At 32.8% G+C, this 18,012-nt stretch overlaps 4 protein-coding genes across 4 annotated transcripts; 2 read left to right on the top strand and 2 right to left on the bottom strand.

Annotated features, from left to right (window-relative positions):
* Positions 1 to 287: 287 nt before the first annotated feature.
* On the top strand, positions 288 to 2,226 carry F4822DRAFT_430634 (Gpi16 subunit, GPI transamidase component; the record flags this gene model as incomplete). The annotated part of the gene is made up of 3 exons (XM_051461332.1): positions 288 to 658; positions 716 to 1,116; positions 1,169 to 2,226. 3 exons carry the CDS (start codon positions 288 to 290, stop codon positions 2,224 to 2,226), a joined length of 1,830 nt encoding a protein of 609 aa, XP_051313658.1.
* Positions 2,227 to 2,560: 334 nt separating this feature from the next.
* F4822DRAFT_430633 (uncharacterized protein) lies at positions 2,561 to 3,855 on the bottom strand (the record flags this gene model as incomplete). Its single annotated transcript, XM_051461331.1, has 2 exons — positions 2,561 to 3,657; positions 3,717 to 3,855. The coding sequence occupies 2 exons, from the start codon at positions 3,853 to 3,855 to the stop codon at positions 2,561 to 2,563; spliced, it is 1,236 nt and encodes a 411-aa protein (XP_051313657.1).
* A 675-nt stretch (positions 3,856 to 4,530) lies between these two features.
* On the bottom strand, positions 4,531 to 5,946 carry F4822DRAFT_444414 (uncharacterized protein; the record flags this gene model as incomplete). The annotated part of the gene is made up of 2 exons (XM_051463236.1): positions 4,531 to 5,616; positions 5,671 to 5,946. 2 exons carry the CDS (start codon positions 5,944 to 5,946, stop codon positions 4,699 to 4,701), a joined length of 1,194 nt encoding a protein of 397 aa, XP_051313656.1. The 3' UTR covers positions 4,531 to 4,698.
* Positions 5,947 to 6,704: 758 nt separating this feature from the next.
* F4822DRAFT_430631 (uncharacterized protein) lies at positions 6,705 to 7,119 on the top strand (the record flags this gene model as incomplete). Its single annotated transcript, XM_051461330.1, has 3 exons — positions 6,705 to 6,721; positions 6,779 to 6,927; positions 6,980 to 7,119. The coding sequence occupies 3 exons, from the start codon at positions 6,705 to 6,707 to the stop codon at positions 7,117 to 7,119; spliced, it is 306 nt and encodes a 101-aa protein (XP_051313655.1).
* Positions 7,120 to 18,012: the final 10,893 nt, after the last annotated feature.

Genomic DNA, 18,012 nt, shown 5'->3' with positions numbered 1-18,012 from the left:
AATCGAATAATTGCGGGGACCAATCAGGTACATCTTAGCGGTGTAGTTGCATTCGTTAGTGGGTTCTGCAGGGGCACCTGGGGAAGAAACAGGGGGTCCCAACCGACTTCCGCCACTAGGACCTCCCTGAAATTATTATTCCACGCCGCTGCAGGAAGTGCACTAAGAAGCTCGTATCTAATCGCCCGTATCACAACCGTGTCCCCCAGTCAGCTTCACTTAACTTTCTACAACTACCAAATAAAAAAAATAAAGAAGGTCGTCCTGATGGACTATCGACGACCACGATGCGTCGTTTCTTTTCTTACTACTTGATACCCCTTTCGATTCTATTTTGGAATGTTGCTGTTGCTGTTGCTGCTACCTCAGATTATTACGAACAATTAATTCTAAAGCCTTTACCACAATCGAACCTCCTTGCAAGCTTCAATTTTAGATCCAATACGAGCCTGTCGCAATTCGAAGCGCACAACTTTCGATACTTCCCTCGATCATTGGGGCAGATATTACAACATGTCGGAACGAGAGAGCTACATTTGAGGTTCAGCCTAGGAAGATGGGACGCAGAGAGCTGGGGAGCGAGGCCGTGGGATGGCACCAAAGAAGGCGGAACTGGTGTTGAATTATGGGCATGGTTGGAGGCGGAGACCGATGAAGAGTATGTTTATTGTTATGAACTAGCTCCCAATGCTTTATACTAATACTCTGTCATTAGGGCTAGCCACAAATGGTTGACTCTCACGAATGCCCTATCCGGTCTCTTTTGCGCGTCTCTAAACTTCATCGACGAAACCAGGACTACTCGACCTGTCATGTCCTTCCAACCCGAAGGAAACCACCCGGACTCTACACTTGCGAACATGCAACTATTACACGGTGTACTACCGAGAGAAGTAGTCTGTACGGAAAACTTGACGCCGTTTTTGAAGTTATTGCCATGCAAGGGGAAAGCAGGTATCTCAAGTCTGCTTGATGGTCATAAACTCTTCGATGCATCATGGCAGAGTATGGCAATTGATATTCGACCCATACGTCCAGATGGTGAGGAATGTGTTCTACAGATTGAGCAGACAATTGATATGGTCTTGGACATCGAAAGGTCAAAACGACCAAGGGGTATGCAACAACTATCCATTTGATCATTGCCTTGATGACTAACATAAAATAGAAAACCCCATTCCTCGACCACCACCAGGCCATGATCTAAAGTGCAATTCTTCGAAGCCCTACCATTCTGGCGACATATGCTTCCCTACAGATTATGCCGAGGCCCAAGAATGGGCTCTAGATCAAGTCTTCGGGAAGTCAATTAAGGGAGCATGTCCATTAACTGACCCAAATGTTCCTCCCGTTTGTGTTCAGGCTCCGAGTAGTAGGCCTCTTTACACGACGGCTGGTGCAATCGAGATTAAGGAACCGAATGGATTCTCGCGATGTTACCAAGTTCCGTCAGACGCCGATTTCTCCATGATTCTCCCCCGAGAGGCACAGGAGGGTGAGCATATAAGGCCAGAAGCCGACGAGATCTTAAAACCAGAAACTCCATTGTTATATGCGGAGCGTACATTCACAGGCCATGGATATGAGCGAGGCGGAGTGAGGACCATTCTTACCAACCCAAGCCCAGATACTGAGGTTGAATTCGTATATATGGAGAGTTTACCATGGTTTATGCGAATTTACCTTCATACACTGAAGACTCAAATTGACGGAGTGCCGGGGTTGAAAAATAACCTAATTGAAGAGGTTTATTACCGACCGGCCTTGGACCGTGTTCGTGGAACACAACTAGAATTACGGATGCGCATCCCACCCGCCAGCACCGTTTTTCTTACATACGATTTTGAAAAATCCATTCTGCGTTACACAGAGTACCCACCAGATGCGAACCGCGGCTTTGATATCGCAGCAGCTGTTATCACTATCTTACCCTCCGAATCCCCCAACGCACCATTAGCACGACAAAAGACATCTAACCTACGAACCACAACCCTGCTTCTTAGCTTGCCGACTCCTGATTTCAGTATGCCGTATAACGTGATCATATTCACCAGTACAGTCATCGCACTCGCGTTTGGAGGCCTGTACAATATTCTGATTCGGCGATTCGTCGGAGCTGACGAGGGCCCCGAGGTTATCGGCGGCTTAAAGGGAAGAATTATCGCAGGCGTTGCGAAATTAGTAGGGAAGATAAAAGGGGCCAAGGGAAAGGGAAAGGTAGATTAGGTGCTGGGCGCGCAAATATAGAAATAGAATCTCCGAATTACGTCCATTTCCCTATTGTTTATTTTATTTTTGCCTCGCGAGCGATTTCCGTTATTCACAAAATACGGTACTCATTAATCATCACACTTCGGTAAGTCACGGACATTTCCAACCTAAACCTGTTGAAAAGCTAACAATTTCTTCGTTTATTACAATATCTAAAATCGAAAGTAAAGTCAGATCCTTCGAAGGATGCTATGTATGTACCCATACGCCTTGCATGTTGTTTTTGTACGCTGGTCTCCCTATGTCCTATATACGGTTTATACCAATTTCCTCCCCTTCCCCCCTCTCCCTATATGAACCCCTGTGGTTGTAACGCAGCTCCTAGCGTATACGTCGAAGAGCGGAAGTAATCCTGCATCCGCCCCATTCTCACGGGATTTATCTGTTGCTCCCAGTGCTGTTGTATCGGTTGCCAGTCTTCTTCACCTCCCTTTTCGCCCCATTCGATGGGGTCAGGTTGCGTGGTCACGGTTTCAAAACTCGATCGCTTGCTGCTGGGGTACGAGGATCGGTATGAGTCGGCTGTGCTGGTGACTGATAAAGTGGATTCACGCCGCTCGTGATGTTGTCTCCGCCGGCGATGGTAGTGGTATTCATCTATGCTGTCTTCGGGGTCGGGGTCTGGGCTCGGATCTGTTTGGACGCTTGCGTCTGCGTAGCCTGATCTGGCTTTTGCATGTACATTCGACCTGAATTTTAGGATTCCTGCGGCGGTATCGTGGTGATGACCGCATGTACAACTCTGACCGGAGGCTTTCGTGGGTATTGATGTGGGAACCGGCACCGGCGCTAGAGCTGGACTTGGAGGTTTCGCTGCGACCCTGGTCACTGCTGGTGCTGGTGTCACTGGAGTATCGCTTTTCCGCGGGCTGGGCTGTTCCTTCACCACGCCGAGATCCTCGTGCCCATGTACTAAGCTCCGCGGTCGCGTCGCCCATGACCGTCTCTGCTGGTGAAATGCTAGAGGTACCAAAGCAATCCGTCGCAATTTATCGGCTGACGATGACCTACTATGGCTAGCCGGCGGCGGTTTCAAATTCAAGTGCGGGCCCGGGAGATGATCCACCGTCGTTGTCGTCGGTGATATACTTGATGGAAGCGTACTAGAACGGGGCCGTTCCGAATCCCCGATTACTTCGGAAAGCTCCCGCGCCCTACTCATCCTTCGCTTGTTGATCACGGCGGCTGGCGTCTCTCCGGAAATGGTCAAAGCCCGTCGCAATCGCTGTTGCGTGCCTGAGGGCTCACTGCGCATTTCGCCATTTCGGTCCGACGCCCAAAATGTATCTTCGCCTGAGAGGATTACCTGTAGAGTCTCGAAGTCGCGCGTGCTGCTGTCGGCTGGGAAGAGCCAGTCTTGTAGAGCTTTGGGAAGGCCGTGGGACCCTGCATTGCAGCGGTGATAAGTAAATAGATAGCGACTAAGCGCAAAGCTATGGACTTACGTTGTCTGTATTCGCCGGAATGAGTCTTCCAGCAGATATAATGCTGCCCATTAGAACCGAGAGCCGTCACAACCAGTTGCGCTACACCGTCCGAGTCATTGGAGTCATTCGCCAGGGAGTGTAATATTTCCGCCAACATCGTTTCCGAAAATTCGTTTATCTTTTCACCAACACCGAATTATTACATGGTATCTTAACCATATCTATTTTTTTCAATCTCGTTTTAATTGTGGCCAGCCGCTTTTAGAAATCGATGTAAATCAACGAAAGTACGAAGCGAAGATCATAACATCATAGTATACAGATTAGATTTTGTTCAACTCGAGATTCCGAAATCCTCGTGGCAAGCTGCCAGCAGCTGGCTTCATGATCAGCAACGAGAGGGAACGAATCTATCGAAAGCTCTGGTGTTGGGAAAGAGTGGTAAACGCATGATTATGGATGTACGGAGGCGAGATGAGACATGGAGGTCCTGAAAAACAGCTGATATGGGGCCAGCGACGCCCAGCTCCCCAGACAGAGTCGCATCTGAAACGGCGACAGGATCCGCAAAAGCCCGCCCCATCATGATATGCTGGGGTAAGGCGTAAGCTAGCCTCATCCAAATATTCAAATTGGCTCGTATTTTCGATGGATTGAATATTCATGAGGAATACCGAGATTAAATCATCCAATTTAGATGACGACGACGATTTTGATGACGGTTCAATCGAACCTAGGTTCACCCCTTAGCCCTGTGAGAAGCAGGGTATGAAGCGAAATGCCAAGAATCCAACCAGCAACGACACGACTGCAAATTCCATCTGCACATAACAGTTATGAAAGCCAAAGGTTTTGTGATAGCTTCAATTATACACTTATGAAGAGCGGTCTATCTTGTGAAGCGGGTCTCATTTTGGCAGTCGAATGTTGCCAAGAGGTCCTACCACCCAACTCTCGCTGATCAGCTCTATCGCTCTATATACAAGTCTACCTATTATACCTAATTATTTACATCATCTCCCGTTCTCTCAGAGATTGGTTCGTCTTCAACATATGGCCTTTTATACCCAAGTTGCCCCGGTCCATCAGCTACCTCATCAAGGGTGTCGAGTCTATCGATAACGGAACTAGCCGCTGTGACGGACGCGGTATCACTAAGACCATCTGCCTTTCTCGCTGCTGACCAGAATGAAACATTATCGGTTGCCACACTAGGCGAGTGAGGAGCTAGACCTGATGACTGCCCTGCAGCAGATGCGGGATCAAGATGTAGTTTTCCCAAGTCAAAAGGGACACTGCTAGTTTGTGTAGTACCCTCTGCTTCATGATCTGCTGTTTTCGCGCGATTTTGTTGCGATTCTTGCGTACTTCGCTCCTCCGCATCAGCTTGTTGCTGTTGTTGGCGCATCATTTCTTGCTTTTCTTCCTCTTCCCTCTGTGTCTGCTCCTTGTGCTGCTTCATCTTCTCGTCTAAAGTCTGTGCCGCGTTCGGGTCTGGCTTGCGCTCCTTCTTTTCCCGTCGCGTCAATTCAACTTCCAGGACTCTAGTTCCCATTGGGACTTTTGTGACTAGCCCATCGTCATCGCGATCGAAGTATAACGCCCATATACCGGGGAATTCTTCAACTGCTGCGAAACCCTCCCAGCCTTCTAAGGTCATGCGCCGGTCCTGCCGTGTGCAATCGAAGGGTCCTGTAAGGTGTGCTTGTGCATCGGCACGGACTCCGTACTTGACTTCGTATGTGTCCTTGTCGACATATATCCAGTTCAACATTGGAGGGTCGTCGCTGATGGTGCTGACGAGACCTTCATATGATTTGTCGGGGTATGGCAAGTAGTATCCCGCGAATGGGTGTCCACTGTCCGGTGTGGATGATTGTCCATCTTCAGCGGATGAAGCACCGGTAGTTATGTAAAGCTGTAATACTCTTATGAGCGGTGTGGTCTATTAAAGCTGGCGGAGACGGCTTACCTTATTATCTTTAAGAACAACCAGCTTTCCGTTTATGTCCCGACTTCGGATCGATTGCTTGACACAAGATACCACAAGATTACAGCGACGAGCGCGGTGCTCTTCCCGTTTATTTTTGGATTGACTTTGCCGAATTGCTTCTTGTGTTCCCAACAAAGCCGGGGCAATTGTAAGAGCTAGTATCATAGGCACAGCCATGGCGACTTCTTCCAGTGCTTCTTGAAGGGTCTTCCCTTGAAATGTGAAAGTTTGAGATGTATGAATATTAGACGACATGAGTCCTTGTGCTCTGACACTTTTGCCTGAAAAGTTCGGTGTAAGAAGAAAGTGGGAAAAATTGATGTTTCGCAGAAACTTCGATGTCTAGCTGAAGATAGGCGAGATGTTTCTCGCAAAACAAGATAGAATTTGGTAAATTGCCACGAGAGCTCTAGACCAATTCCGATGTCAGGGTCCTTGTAATAGAAGAATAACCTATGCCGCCAAACACTTCATATTTCCCGACCAGTCATGCCATTCTCAGATCAGATCTGAGCGCTATCATGCGAGGCAGGGGTAATGCGGGACCCTTCATGTTTGAGGCTCAACGCTTTGATGTAGGGGTCCACCGCATCCCGGCTCCCGGCAAGCAATAAGAGTACAACGAAGTTTTCATTGTAACTCTCACAAGGGTTAATTGGACGACTTCTATCGTGCCATATCGGACGAGGCTGTTACATCGGTGTGCTTGGGAATGGGATCTGCGTCGCAGTGAACCCAACACCGCTCAACGTTTCGAACTCAAGGAATCCGGTCCCCGGTAAAGCGCCCAGAAGTTTGCGACGGTCTATAGTGAGTGATAATAGATATAAATGTAGTTCTCGACTCAACATGGTAAATTTGATCTACAGCATCCAGCATCAACTCATCAACTTCACTTCTTTACTTCAGCCGGCCTGACCTTGTAACGCGATCATCCTTTCGTCGTTCAATTTTCAAAACTCATCTTTCACTTTTTGAGATCTCTAGATCAATCCGATAATCCCTAATTCAAAATGGCCACTCCTAGCACGTGAGTTGTCTCAACCCTCGTCTCTTCAATGGAGTATTATATCTGACCTTTTTTTAGCACCTCTGCCATCCCCATGAAGAACAACGTCGCTTACAACAGCGACTCAGAGTCTGATGGCCAGGCCCGTGGCGGTCGTCGCCCCCAGAACCAGCTTTCGCAAACTCTTCCCCAGTTGCCTACCTCGGCCGGATTGGCGCAACCCGCAGGTAAGATATAGAACCCAGATTCTAATTCGGCAGCAGCTGATTCATCATCCAGGTTCGCTCCTGAAGGGTGCCACCGACGACAACGGCAACCAAAAGGCCGCTGCTCTCCTAGTCGGTATCAAGCTCGACTTGGAAGCGGAAGTACACCTGACTGCCAGAGTGCGTGGTGACATCTGCGTCGGTCTCTACTAAGGAATATTTGCATTGGGTAGCGAGATATTGGGTTTCATGGAATAGCGAGCATAGCAAGGGTGATGACAGCAAAGCTGGAAATGGAGCACACAAGATACCCCCATTTTGCATGGATTGTTTATAAGTCTTATCTGCCGAAGCCGTCACAACTTCGGCGTCTCTGGTATAATGTTCTGCGGGCTGGCCGGCCGCCGTAGAGCAGAGTAGATGCATCATGGTAATACCAGGACTTTGAGATCTCATTACGAATCTGTGCCGCAAATTATGTGCCTTTTGCTATGAGCTGACGTCATGACAAGTATCATGTTGTCGTATCGGCTTAGGACCGGGTCGTTTTACAGGTTGGAAGTACGAAGGAGTAATCGATATGGAAATCCGTTGGCCCCCGTGGCAGTTACTTGCGCGCTCATTTCGCAACGGCATAAATTGGCCGCCTTTATGGTTGGCCGCGTCAGTTTGTAGGTTGACTGGAAGTCAACCTCGAAAAAAAGCCGTAGCGGAATTGAATCCTACATTCGTGTTGGATTTCGGTGAAATAATATCATATGTTTGATAAGACCTCTACACCGCAAATCCTAACATTGTGGGGCGCTGTGATTGTTAAATCCATTCCAATCCCATGCTTAGAGGCTGTGTCCTGGGTAACTCACAAATATGCACTATTTTGAAAGGGTGCAGTCTATGAAGTAGGACAAGAGGGGCCTCTATTTCTTAGCGAAAGAGCGATAGGGGATTAATATTGCGTGGCTTAAGAGTAGTCTACTGTGCCGTTTCCCGTCATATACCTAGTAGGACCTTTACTCTATCATTTTCCTCTCCTCGCATTTTCTAAGTCTGTAACATCTGCTGATTACCTAGGTATACGACCCATCCCACACTTTAAGCTGTTAGACGTTCATCTATTTGTTATAATCGTTATCAACATGGCGGAAACTCTGGGTGCCGCAGCAGGCATTGTAATGATGATGGAGGTTGTCGCGAAAGCGACGAGGGTGATAGCGCGGCTAAAAGGGATATATGATGAGGTCCCCGATACCATCCAAGATTTGATATTGCAAACAGAAAGTCTTGATCTACTGATTTGGGACTTAGAGAACGTGGATACAACCAACCCTATCCTGTTTAATAACGTTGCGATACAGAGGAGTATGAACTATTGCCGTACGTCTCTTAACGCATTGACGGCGACTGTCGACGACTTATATGCCCAGATCGACGCGCGGAAAAAGTTGAAGAGGTGTGTGGCTAAAGTTAAGGTATCACTGAAGACGAATGTACTAGCCGGGATTGAGCGTCGCCTTGAAGGTGCTATCAGAATGCTAGTTCTTGCGCAGAATAGCTATATGATGTATTTTTTTCAGAGACTGACTAAAAAAAGTACATTCGCTGATGTTGTTGTCTTCTAGGGCGAAGATTGAACTACAACCTGATATACTCCTAGGACAATGGGCAAGAATGGAGGGCATTCGACAGTCCCAAGGGGATATAGAAGGATACGAACAAGGAGAGACGTCCTCTGTAAAACAATATGAGACGAAAATTCCAAACATAGAGACACATCGTGGAGTATCGCTCCCTTGGTATAAACAGCCCATCATTGGGAGTTTTACAACACGTTCGAGGAGCACTAGCTTTAATTTAGGTGGTATTACGGAATCCTGTAAGTCTAGTAAAATACTCTAAGACGGAAAAGTACTAATGCTTGGATTCCGAGACTACGATGTGCGAATCCAGCCTCCCTACTGGCTATGCGGCCGGGCTTGGGATATTCAGTTCAAACGAGCGATTTCCGGATGGAAAGTAAAGCTCAGAGCTTGGCGTGTAGCTCCAGATTCTCCGGCTATTGAAGCTATAAAGAATGGCGATATCCAAAGTTTGATACACTCACTACAAACCGGTCATGCTAGCCTCTATGATAAAGATGCCTCCGGTTGTTCTATCTTACATGTGAGTGGCCTTCCATAGGGTTGGTATATGTCGGGTTATTAAGTGTTGACAAACCTTAGCACTCACTTATGTATGGGAACTCATCTACCGATATCTTGCAGCTATTACTAGCTTCTGGGCTGGATATTACCGAGAGAACTGATGGAAATGTGACCCCATTGGCTATATTTTTATATCCCAAAGGATATATGCGTTCTAATGTCGTGTCACAACCCAACAACTTATGGTCACATCCTTCTAACCAGGTGGGGCATCAGGCATCCAATCACGGAGAAACTACGGCAAGTAGTCTGTTCTGTCAGCTAATAGAGCATAATGCTCTGTCTTGCTCTAGAACAGAACAAAGCAAAAGAGGTGCTATTCTGGTTGGCTCCAAAATAGAAAAGAATAAGGCAAGATGGAAAAAAAGATATTAAATTATATAATCATTAATATTTCCTTTATATTTAATTATTTTTTTTATAAATTCTTTAATTATTAATTTAAGATTATTTTTTTAAATATAATAAGAAAATTCTAAGCTTTTTTAATAAATATGTTATAAACCATATAGGCCTATAGGGGTATAAGACCCTAGAGGAAACCTTTTTCCTTACCAAAGTGGGGTAATGATAACAGGAATGTATAACATATGATATAAATGAATGTAAATAAGGGTATCCAGTCTTATCCAATGAATATAATATGGATAAATATAAATAAATATATTTAATCTTATCTAATAAGAATAATATAAGAATAAATATAAATAAGGAGATCTAATCTTATCTATAAAGAAAATAATAATAAGAAATATCTATATAATTATTATAATTTTCTTATATATCTAGTTATTTCTTTTATGGCTTTTTAATTATTAATCTAAGATTATTCTTTTAAATATAATAAGAAAATTTTAAACCTTTTTAATAAATAAGAACCAACTTAATTACTTAATCTATTATTAATATTATTATTTTTAAATTAAGAAATTTTAAATTAATTAATTTAATAATGATTATATTTTTTTAAGGAATAGGTTTATTATATTTTAATAATTCTTTGATCAGTATTAATACTAGGTTAAAAAATGATATAAACTATTTATAGGATATTCTTTTATTATTATTAATCAAACCTTCTTTTATTTTACTAATTTTCAAAAATAAAATAAAAAATCTTTATGCTTTTTAAAAGTTATTTTTTGAGTAATATCATGATTGGATGTAGGATAAATTAGTAGATCCTAATCTGGAAAGTAAAGAAAAGTTAAATAAAGAAGAATTCTAAAGTAAGGATCTAGGCAATTTATAACAGCCCAATTTATTACTATCCAAAATACCCATATCTATTCATAACATTTAGGACTTGTCATTAATAAAAAAAATATTCCAATTCATTAATAAAATAATACCTCCTAAGATATACTTATAGATCCTAGAATTAAAAATATAGGAAGAAATCAATGTCAGGATGGGAGAAGATAACCAAGAAAAAGAAGAGACCTTTAATTAATAAACTAAAATAATAATTATCTTTAAAAAAATTAAAAAATTTAAAAAAGAATTGACTTTAAAGAAAGCCAGATTTAGGAAGGCCTTTAAGAGATCCCTATTAAGAACCTCTTAATAATCGGCATCTTCCTAATCTTTAGCACCTCCTAGACCTTTAGATAATGATGATGATAACAAAGATAAGAAGGAAAAGGAAGGTAGAGATCCTTAACCAAAAAAGGAAAAAATAATGATCCTTTTTTTACTTGTTAAAGGATATAAATTAATAGATCTATTAATCTATAATGGAATTTTAGATGTTAAAGATTGGTTTATATATATAAAACTTTATTTATCCTTTTATAAGGAAAATTTATTATAAGAGGAATAATAGATATTTATTATTATTTAATTTTTAAATAAAATTATCTTTATATGGTTTTAATTTATTTTAAAAAACTATTTTAATATTATCGAAAAGGAATTAAAGGAATCTTAATATATTTTCAAATTATATAAACATTTTAAAAATAAAATATAAATAATATTTAGCAAGTTATTTAAGAAAGAAGAAATATAAAAGGTTATCTATCATCTTAAATAAAAAAGGTAAGTTATATTTTATATGGCAGAATTTAAGTAATTTATGGCTATAAGGTAATTACTTAAAGATATATAATTTAATTATTTTTATAAGGGAATAGTTATCTAGATAAAGGATAAATTCTTTAAGGAAGAATAATTTGTTATCATTAATGAATATATGATTAAGATAATTCTTTATAATAATAAATTATATAAAAGATATAATAAAAAAAAGAGAGGCTTTAAAGTAATAAAGAATTAGGGAAAAAAGGAACCAGCCAAGATTTAAAGTTTAAATATAATCAGTAATAATAAAAAACCCAAAAAGGATTTAAATAAAATTAAGTATTATAATTATCAAGAAATGGGATATTATAAAAGCTAATATAAGAGATCCAAAAAATAATCATAAATCCCAAAAGGAAGATTAGTTAATGCAATAATAACAATATTGAGATCCTTAACCTTAGGAATATTTGATATTATTGAAAAAGAAGAAGAACAGAAAAACCCATTACCGGATTATGACTGTTGGTAGGTATGTACGTAAATGAAGCAAAGCAAAAGTAAGGAAAAGAACAAAATAGTAGGGGTGAGATAATATGTATTAAGTTGTTTAAGGAAGAAAAGTCTATCTATATAAGTAGGTAAGTAAGGTAATTTATTTAAATGTAGAGATGTTGACTAAGTAGGTCACATGTTTTTTATTATGTAACCATTATTTATTTTATTTTCTTTTTTATAATTTAATTGATTGTAAATTTATTATTTATTTTTATATTTTACCTATCCTTTTAGTTATAAATTAATTTAATTATCTTTTATTAGTCTTTTTATAGTTTTATTTAGGGATGTCTTTGTTATGGTATTTATGGGGTTATAATTATTATAAATCTAATAGATGTTATTTATTTCTTAATTCTTATATAATTATTTTAAAATTATTAAATCGATTATTAATCTCTTTTTATTAATATTATCTATCTATACTAAATATTAATATAAGGAAAAAGAATTGATATATAAAATAAAAAAAATCTTAATAAATAAAAGATATTTTAAAATTATATTAACAATATAATAAATAATATAGCCAATATTGAAACCCTAGACCATTCTATAAATCTTATTAATAAAGATGTTATAAATAATATATTTATATTTGGTAAATAATTAATAAATGATATTTCCAATGATCCAAATTTTATTATCTTGGTTAGTTAATTTTTTATTACCTAAAATAATAATATAATTAATTTATAAATTTAAGTCTTTATTATTTATAAATAATCTATTAATAAAAATATATAAATATAAATTTTATAAATCTAATTTAATATAATTAAATCTTTATATTTAATTATTTATTTATTATTATATCCTAATATTAAAAATTTTTACTTCTTTAAAACCTAGTTCAAAATATTAGGTTATTATAAAATAATTAAAGGTAGTTTTGGATTAATAAATAAAGATAATATATATATCTTTAACCTTTTATTTTATAAACTTTTTAATCATATTAGGGTTTTTTATATCTAAAAACTTAAGTTTTTTAGCTTAGTTTTTTTAAATAATAGAAATCCTAAAGTCTTTATTATAAATAATGATATATAAATTGTTAAAATCTTCAGATCTTAAATCTATTATTTTTTAAAGATATACCCTGATCCTTACCTTAATAAACATTATATCTTTAATAATAAGAAAATCTATAATGTTTATATTAAAAGTGTTATTTATCTAAAATCCTATAATTCTAAAAAGACCTAAATCCATTACTAATAAATAAAGATTAAAGGTTAATAATTTTATATATAACTTTTATTAATAATAACACAAATAAGTTTTAAATTAATAAATATTTATTTTTTAATTTAGTTAATAATTATATAAAGATTATTTTTTATATTAATATTTTAGATTAAATGTATACTATAATTATATTCTATATTATAATCTTTATCCTTTAATAACATAATATAAAGATAAGAACCAATATTAACCATTAATTTACCCTTTAGATAATAGGTATATATATTATAATAAATTCCTTATCAAGATTACCATATCTTTAAACCATAAGTTATGATTTTTTATAAAAAAAAGGAATATTCTTAACTTTAATTTTATAAATTATTTTTAATTTAAAGATTATTATACTTTAATAAATTATTTTATTATATATTTTAAATTATAAAATATTTTTTTTAAATAATATATTTATTTTCTTTATATTTAATATTTTATATGATTTATCTAAGATAATTATTTTTTTGTTTATTTATAATTTAAATATAAAGATAAGATTATCTTATTTTTTGGTAATAAGATATAAAATAATAACATAGAATAGGTTATTAATATACATAAAATCTTTTTTAAGGATAATTTCAAAATTATTAAGGTTAAATGAAGATAAGGGTAATTAAATCTTAAATTTCTTTATTAATATTGGAATTTCCTTAAATTGGATATATAATTTAATATAGGAATTCCTGAATATTAATATGTTATTAAAAGTATTAAAAACTATAGTTATATCCTTATTAATAATCATAATAATTTTATAAGAATCTTTTTATTTTCCTTTTTTTTAATAAATTAAGATTTCATTACTAATAAAGAATATTATAGGGAATATTTTTTAAATATTGAGGCTATTTTATATATTTATAATATCTTTAATAAAATATTATATTTTAATTTTCTTAATTTTTATTATTATCTTTTAAATTATTTATGTCTTTTAAGTTTATAAAAAGATGGATGATGAATTTATATTAATCCTTAAATAGATGTTAAAAATTAAAAAAGTAAAAATAAGATTGTTTAGATTAATAATATTATTGATTGCTTTGATAGTTATTTAAAATTGTAATATTTTTAAATCAAAATCTTAAAATTTATCTATTATAATTTTATAAATTTTATAGATGGGGTTATGATATTTTTTAACCTTATTAATGGATTAATATATTTTTATTAATATCTGGTTATAGATAATTCCAGTAATATAAGTTTTATTTCTAAATTTAGTATTATTAAAATTGATATTGGTGTTATATATGATAATATTTAGGGGGCTAAAATAAATATTGATTTAATATTATTTTAATGTTTCTTAAGTTTCTTTAGTTAAAATGGTTTTTATAAAATATATTATTTAAAAATCTATGGTTATATTAATCATATATAAGATTAATTATTTATTAAAATATATTATATTAATAATTATCTTATAATTAAAATCTATATTTAGATCTTTTAAATTAAATTTAAACTTTTAAAAAACCTAATTTTTAATTTAATAATAATAATAAAATTTATTAATTTTTTTGATGTTATTGATGTTGATATTATGGCCAATTTTGTTTAATAAATTATATAGTTTATTTATAAATAGATGATTAAAATGGATGTGAATATGTTGTAATTTAGGTTCCATAAAATAAATTATATTATCTAAATAAAATCATAGATATCCCTATTTATAAATAATTGTAATTATTATTTCATTTTTTTCAATTAATTAATCTATAATATTATTTAAATATATACCTAAATAATCCATATCTTTAAAATATATAAAAAAAAGAATATTTAATTTTATAATATAGAAATTAATTAATTTAAATAGAATATCAATTATGATTATTTCTAGTAATTTAATTAAAAATCTATTATCAAATCTAATATTTATTTCTTTAGTTTAATTAATATCTATTTTAAAATTATATTTAAGGAATTTCTTAATAAAAGTTTAATATTATTCTTTTTTAATTATAGATATTTTTATTATATTTATATTAAAAATAATTCCTTAGAAAATATTTTTAATATAATAATCTAAGATAAAGGTAATATTTATTTTAGATTTATTGAAATAGAAGTTAAATATAATATGATATTGATATATTTAGTTTGTTAAATATATTATAATCAGGTATTATTTAATATTTATTTCTTTTAATTTAATAATAAAGGTGTTATTATTATTATTTTTAAAATTAAAACTTTTTTTTTTAATTCCTTTATAATTAATTAAAAATATAATATATTTACCTTTATTTTATCCTTTTTTGATTTTCTATCTACTCTTAGCCTCTTTCTAATCTTCTTTAAAATGTTTTATAAACTAATATCCTTCCTTTTTACATACCTAATATTATCATTTTCAATTCTATAATATTTTTTTTAATTAATATTTACTACCTTTATTACTATAGTGATACCTTCTTTTAATATAGAATTGGTCAGCATCCTTATCATTGTTATTATCAATCATGTATTAACATGTTCCCTTTAGATTCTTATAAATACCAATTAATATATATAATTTACTAACCAATTTTTTAAATTAATATAATAAAATAAATAAGGTATGTTGCAGTTATGGGACGTTATAATAAGCACATTATATTGTTATAATAAGCTATTGTTTTTCTCTAAAATCTCTTTTAAAAGTTTGTTAATAAAATAATAATTTATCTAATATAATTTTAAGTATTTCTATATTGGATTTTCCCTCATTCTTCTTATTAACCTTGTTATTAAAGAAAATAATAATAATCTAATTATAATAATATTAGATTTTATTTTATTCCATATTAAAATATTATTCTATAACAAGATACATATTTGTAAAATATTAATATTATGATACATTATATAAGAAATAAATTATTACCTTTTTTATAAAAATTATAAAAAATATAATATAAAATTATATTTAATATATTTTAATTATATAATATATATTTAAGAAAAATTAGAATTTATTTTTAAAAATATTATATATTTTATTTATATAATTATTTTTATTATTCTAAATTTTTTTAAAATATGTTGGTAGGTACGTACGTAAATGAAAACAATATAACCAGTAAAGCAAAGCAATGGGGGTGAGACGATGTGTATTAAGTTGTCTAAGGAAGAAAGATCTATCTACATGAGTAGGCAAGAAGGGTAACCTACTTAAAGGGAGTCCTGATGACTAAGTAGATCACGTGTCCTTCACCTATGCAACCATCAAAATAATTAATAATTATTAATAAATATATTTTATTTGGAATTTATACCAAGGGAATATTATAATATATATTATTTTATTAATTATTAATGGATATAGGTATTTATTCTTATTAATTATTTATTAATATAGATAATAGAATTATTTAGGAGGAAAAATTAAAATTTCTGGTAAGGTGGCCTCCTCTTTTTGGTTTAATGCTGGATGGAATTGCCGGTGTTATATATGGATTATCTGGTAGTGATCTAAAGGGTTTAAATATATTTCCTAATATTGATAAGTTAGGTTATTTTCCTTATATATAATTATTATTATAGGAATATCAAAAATTATACCCTTATTAGACTACAAATACCAAAATATTAGGATAATTGTTACTTAAGATAATTTAGAAGGATATAATTATTCTTTATTAAAATAAGAAAAGGAAAAATAAGATTATTAGTAATTAAGGATTATCTTGGTTATTTTATAAAGATAGAAGGAAAGAGGTTAAATAAGAATTGGATATTTGTTAAAAAAGGGGTTAAATAATGGGTCCCTATGATGACAAATTACTATAAATAAAAGGCAATACTCCCTATGGATTATATATTATATAAAACAAATAAGTAAATAATAATTCAATAAAGGTTATTAACAAAACCAAATCCTAATTTATATATTCTATTATATATATTAATATTTATGGATTAAAGATTATTAATTATTATTATAATATAACATATATATATATGGATATATAGATCTTAAAATAAACTAATCTTTTTTTAATATTATATATTAATATTTTCCATATTAATATATCAAGTTATTTCTATTTTATTACTTCTAATTTATCAAAATTTTATATTAATAGCTTACATAATAATATAAGATTGACAAACATTTCTATATGGTTAACATTATATTATCCTATATAAATATCTTATTATATTAATGTAATTCTTAATGTTAATTTCAATTATTTTAATATATTAGTAAAATCTATTACTATAAAGTTTTGAAACCATTCCTAATATTTATTTATTATTTTTTTAATTATATGAACATATAATGTATTTTTATTGGTAATTTTGAAATCTATTAATATAAATAATGTCTAAATTACTTTTTATTTTAAGGTAGTTTTTCAAAGATTAATGGTTTTTTATTTTATTATTATATAATTAAAATATTATATAAAAGTTATTATTTAACTAAAAAAGTAATTTATTAATTTTTATAATTTATTTATATTTTTTAGTTTAATTAGGTTAGTTTCTATAGTATATATTTATATCTATATTAAACTTTCCCCTTATAATATTATAATATATATAAAAGTTAAAGGTGGTAAAGTTGAAGATGTAGAAGATGAAAGTTTTAAATTATAATATATAAATAAAGGTTTAAAAGGATTATATAATAAGGTAAAATGATATTCCATTATAAATGGAATAATAGAAAAATAATTTGGATGGAAATAGATATGCTGATATTACTTATATTATTATAATAAAATCTTTTGAATTATTATAGTAATGATTTTTCTAACCTTGCTAATTTATATTACTAATTGTTTAATAATATTAATTAGTGTTAATAAATATGTACATAAATAAAGCAAAATAAAAGTAAAAAAAAGAATAAAATAGTAGGGATAAGATAATGTGTATTAAATTATCTAAGGAAGAAAAATCTATCTATATAAGTAAATAAGTAAGGTAATTTATTTAAATACAGAGATGCTGATTAAGTAGGTCACGTGTTCTTCATTATGCAACCATCAATGACAAAGCCACCTAATAAATAAAAATAAAAAGTTTTATGGATTAAATGAATTAATTATAAAATCTTAATATAATAGATATAAAG

The sequence above is a fragment of the Hypoxylon trugodes genome, assembly GCF_022578975.1.
Source record: "Hypoxylon trugodes strain CBS 135444 unplaced genomic scaffold F4822scaffold_6, whole genome shotgun sequence".
NCBI lineage: Eukaryota > Fungi > Ascomycota > Sordariomycetes > Xylariales > Hypoxylaceae > Hypoxylon > Hypoxylon trugodes.
This window is presented reverse-complemented; position numbering and strand designations above follow the sequence as displayed.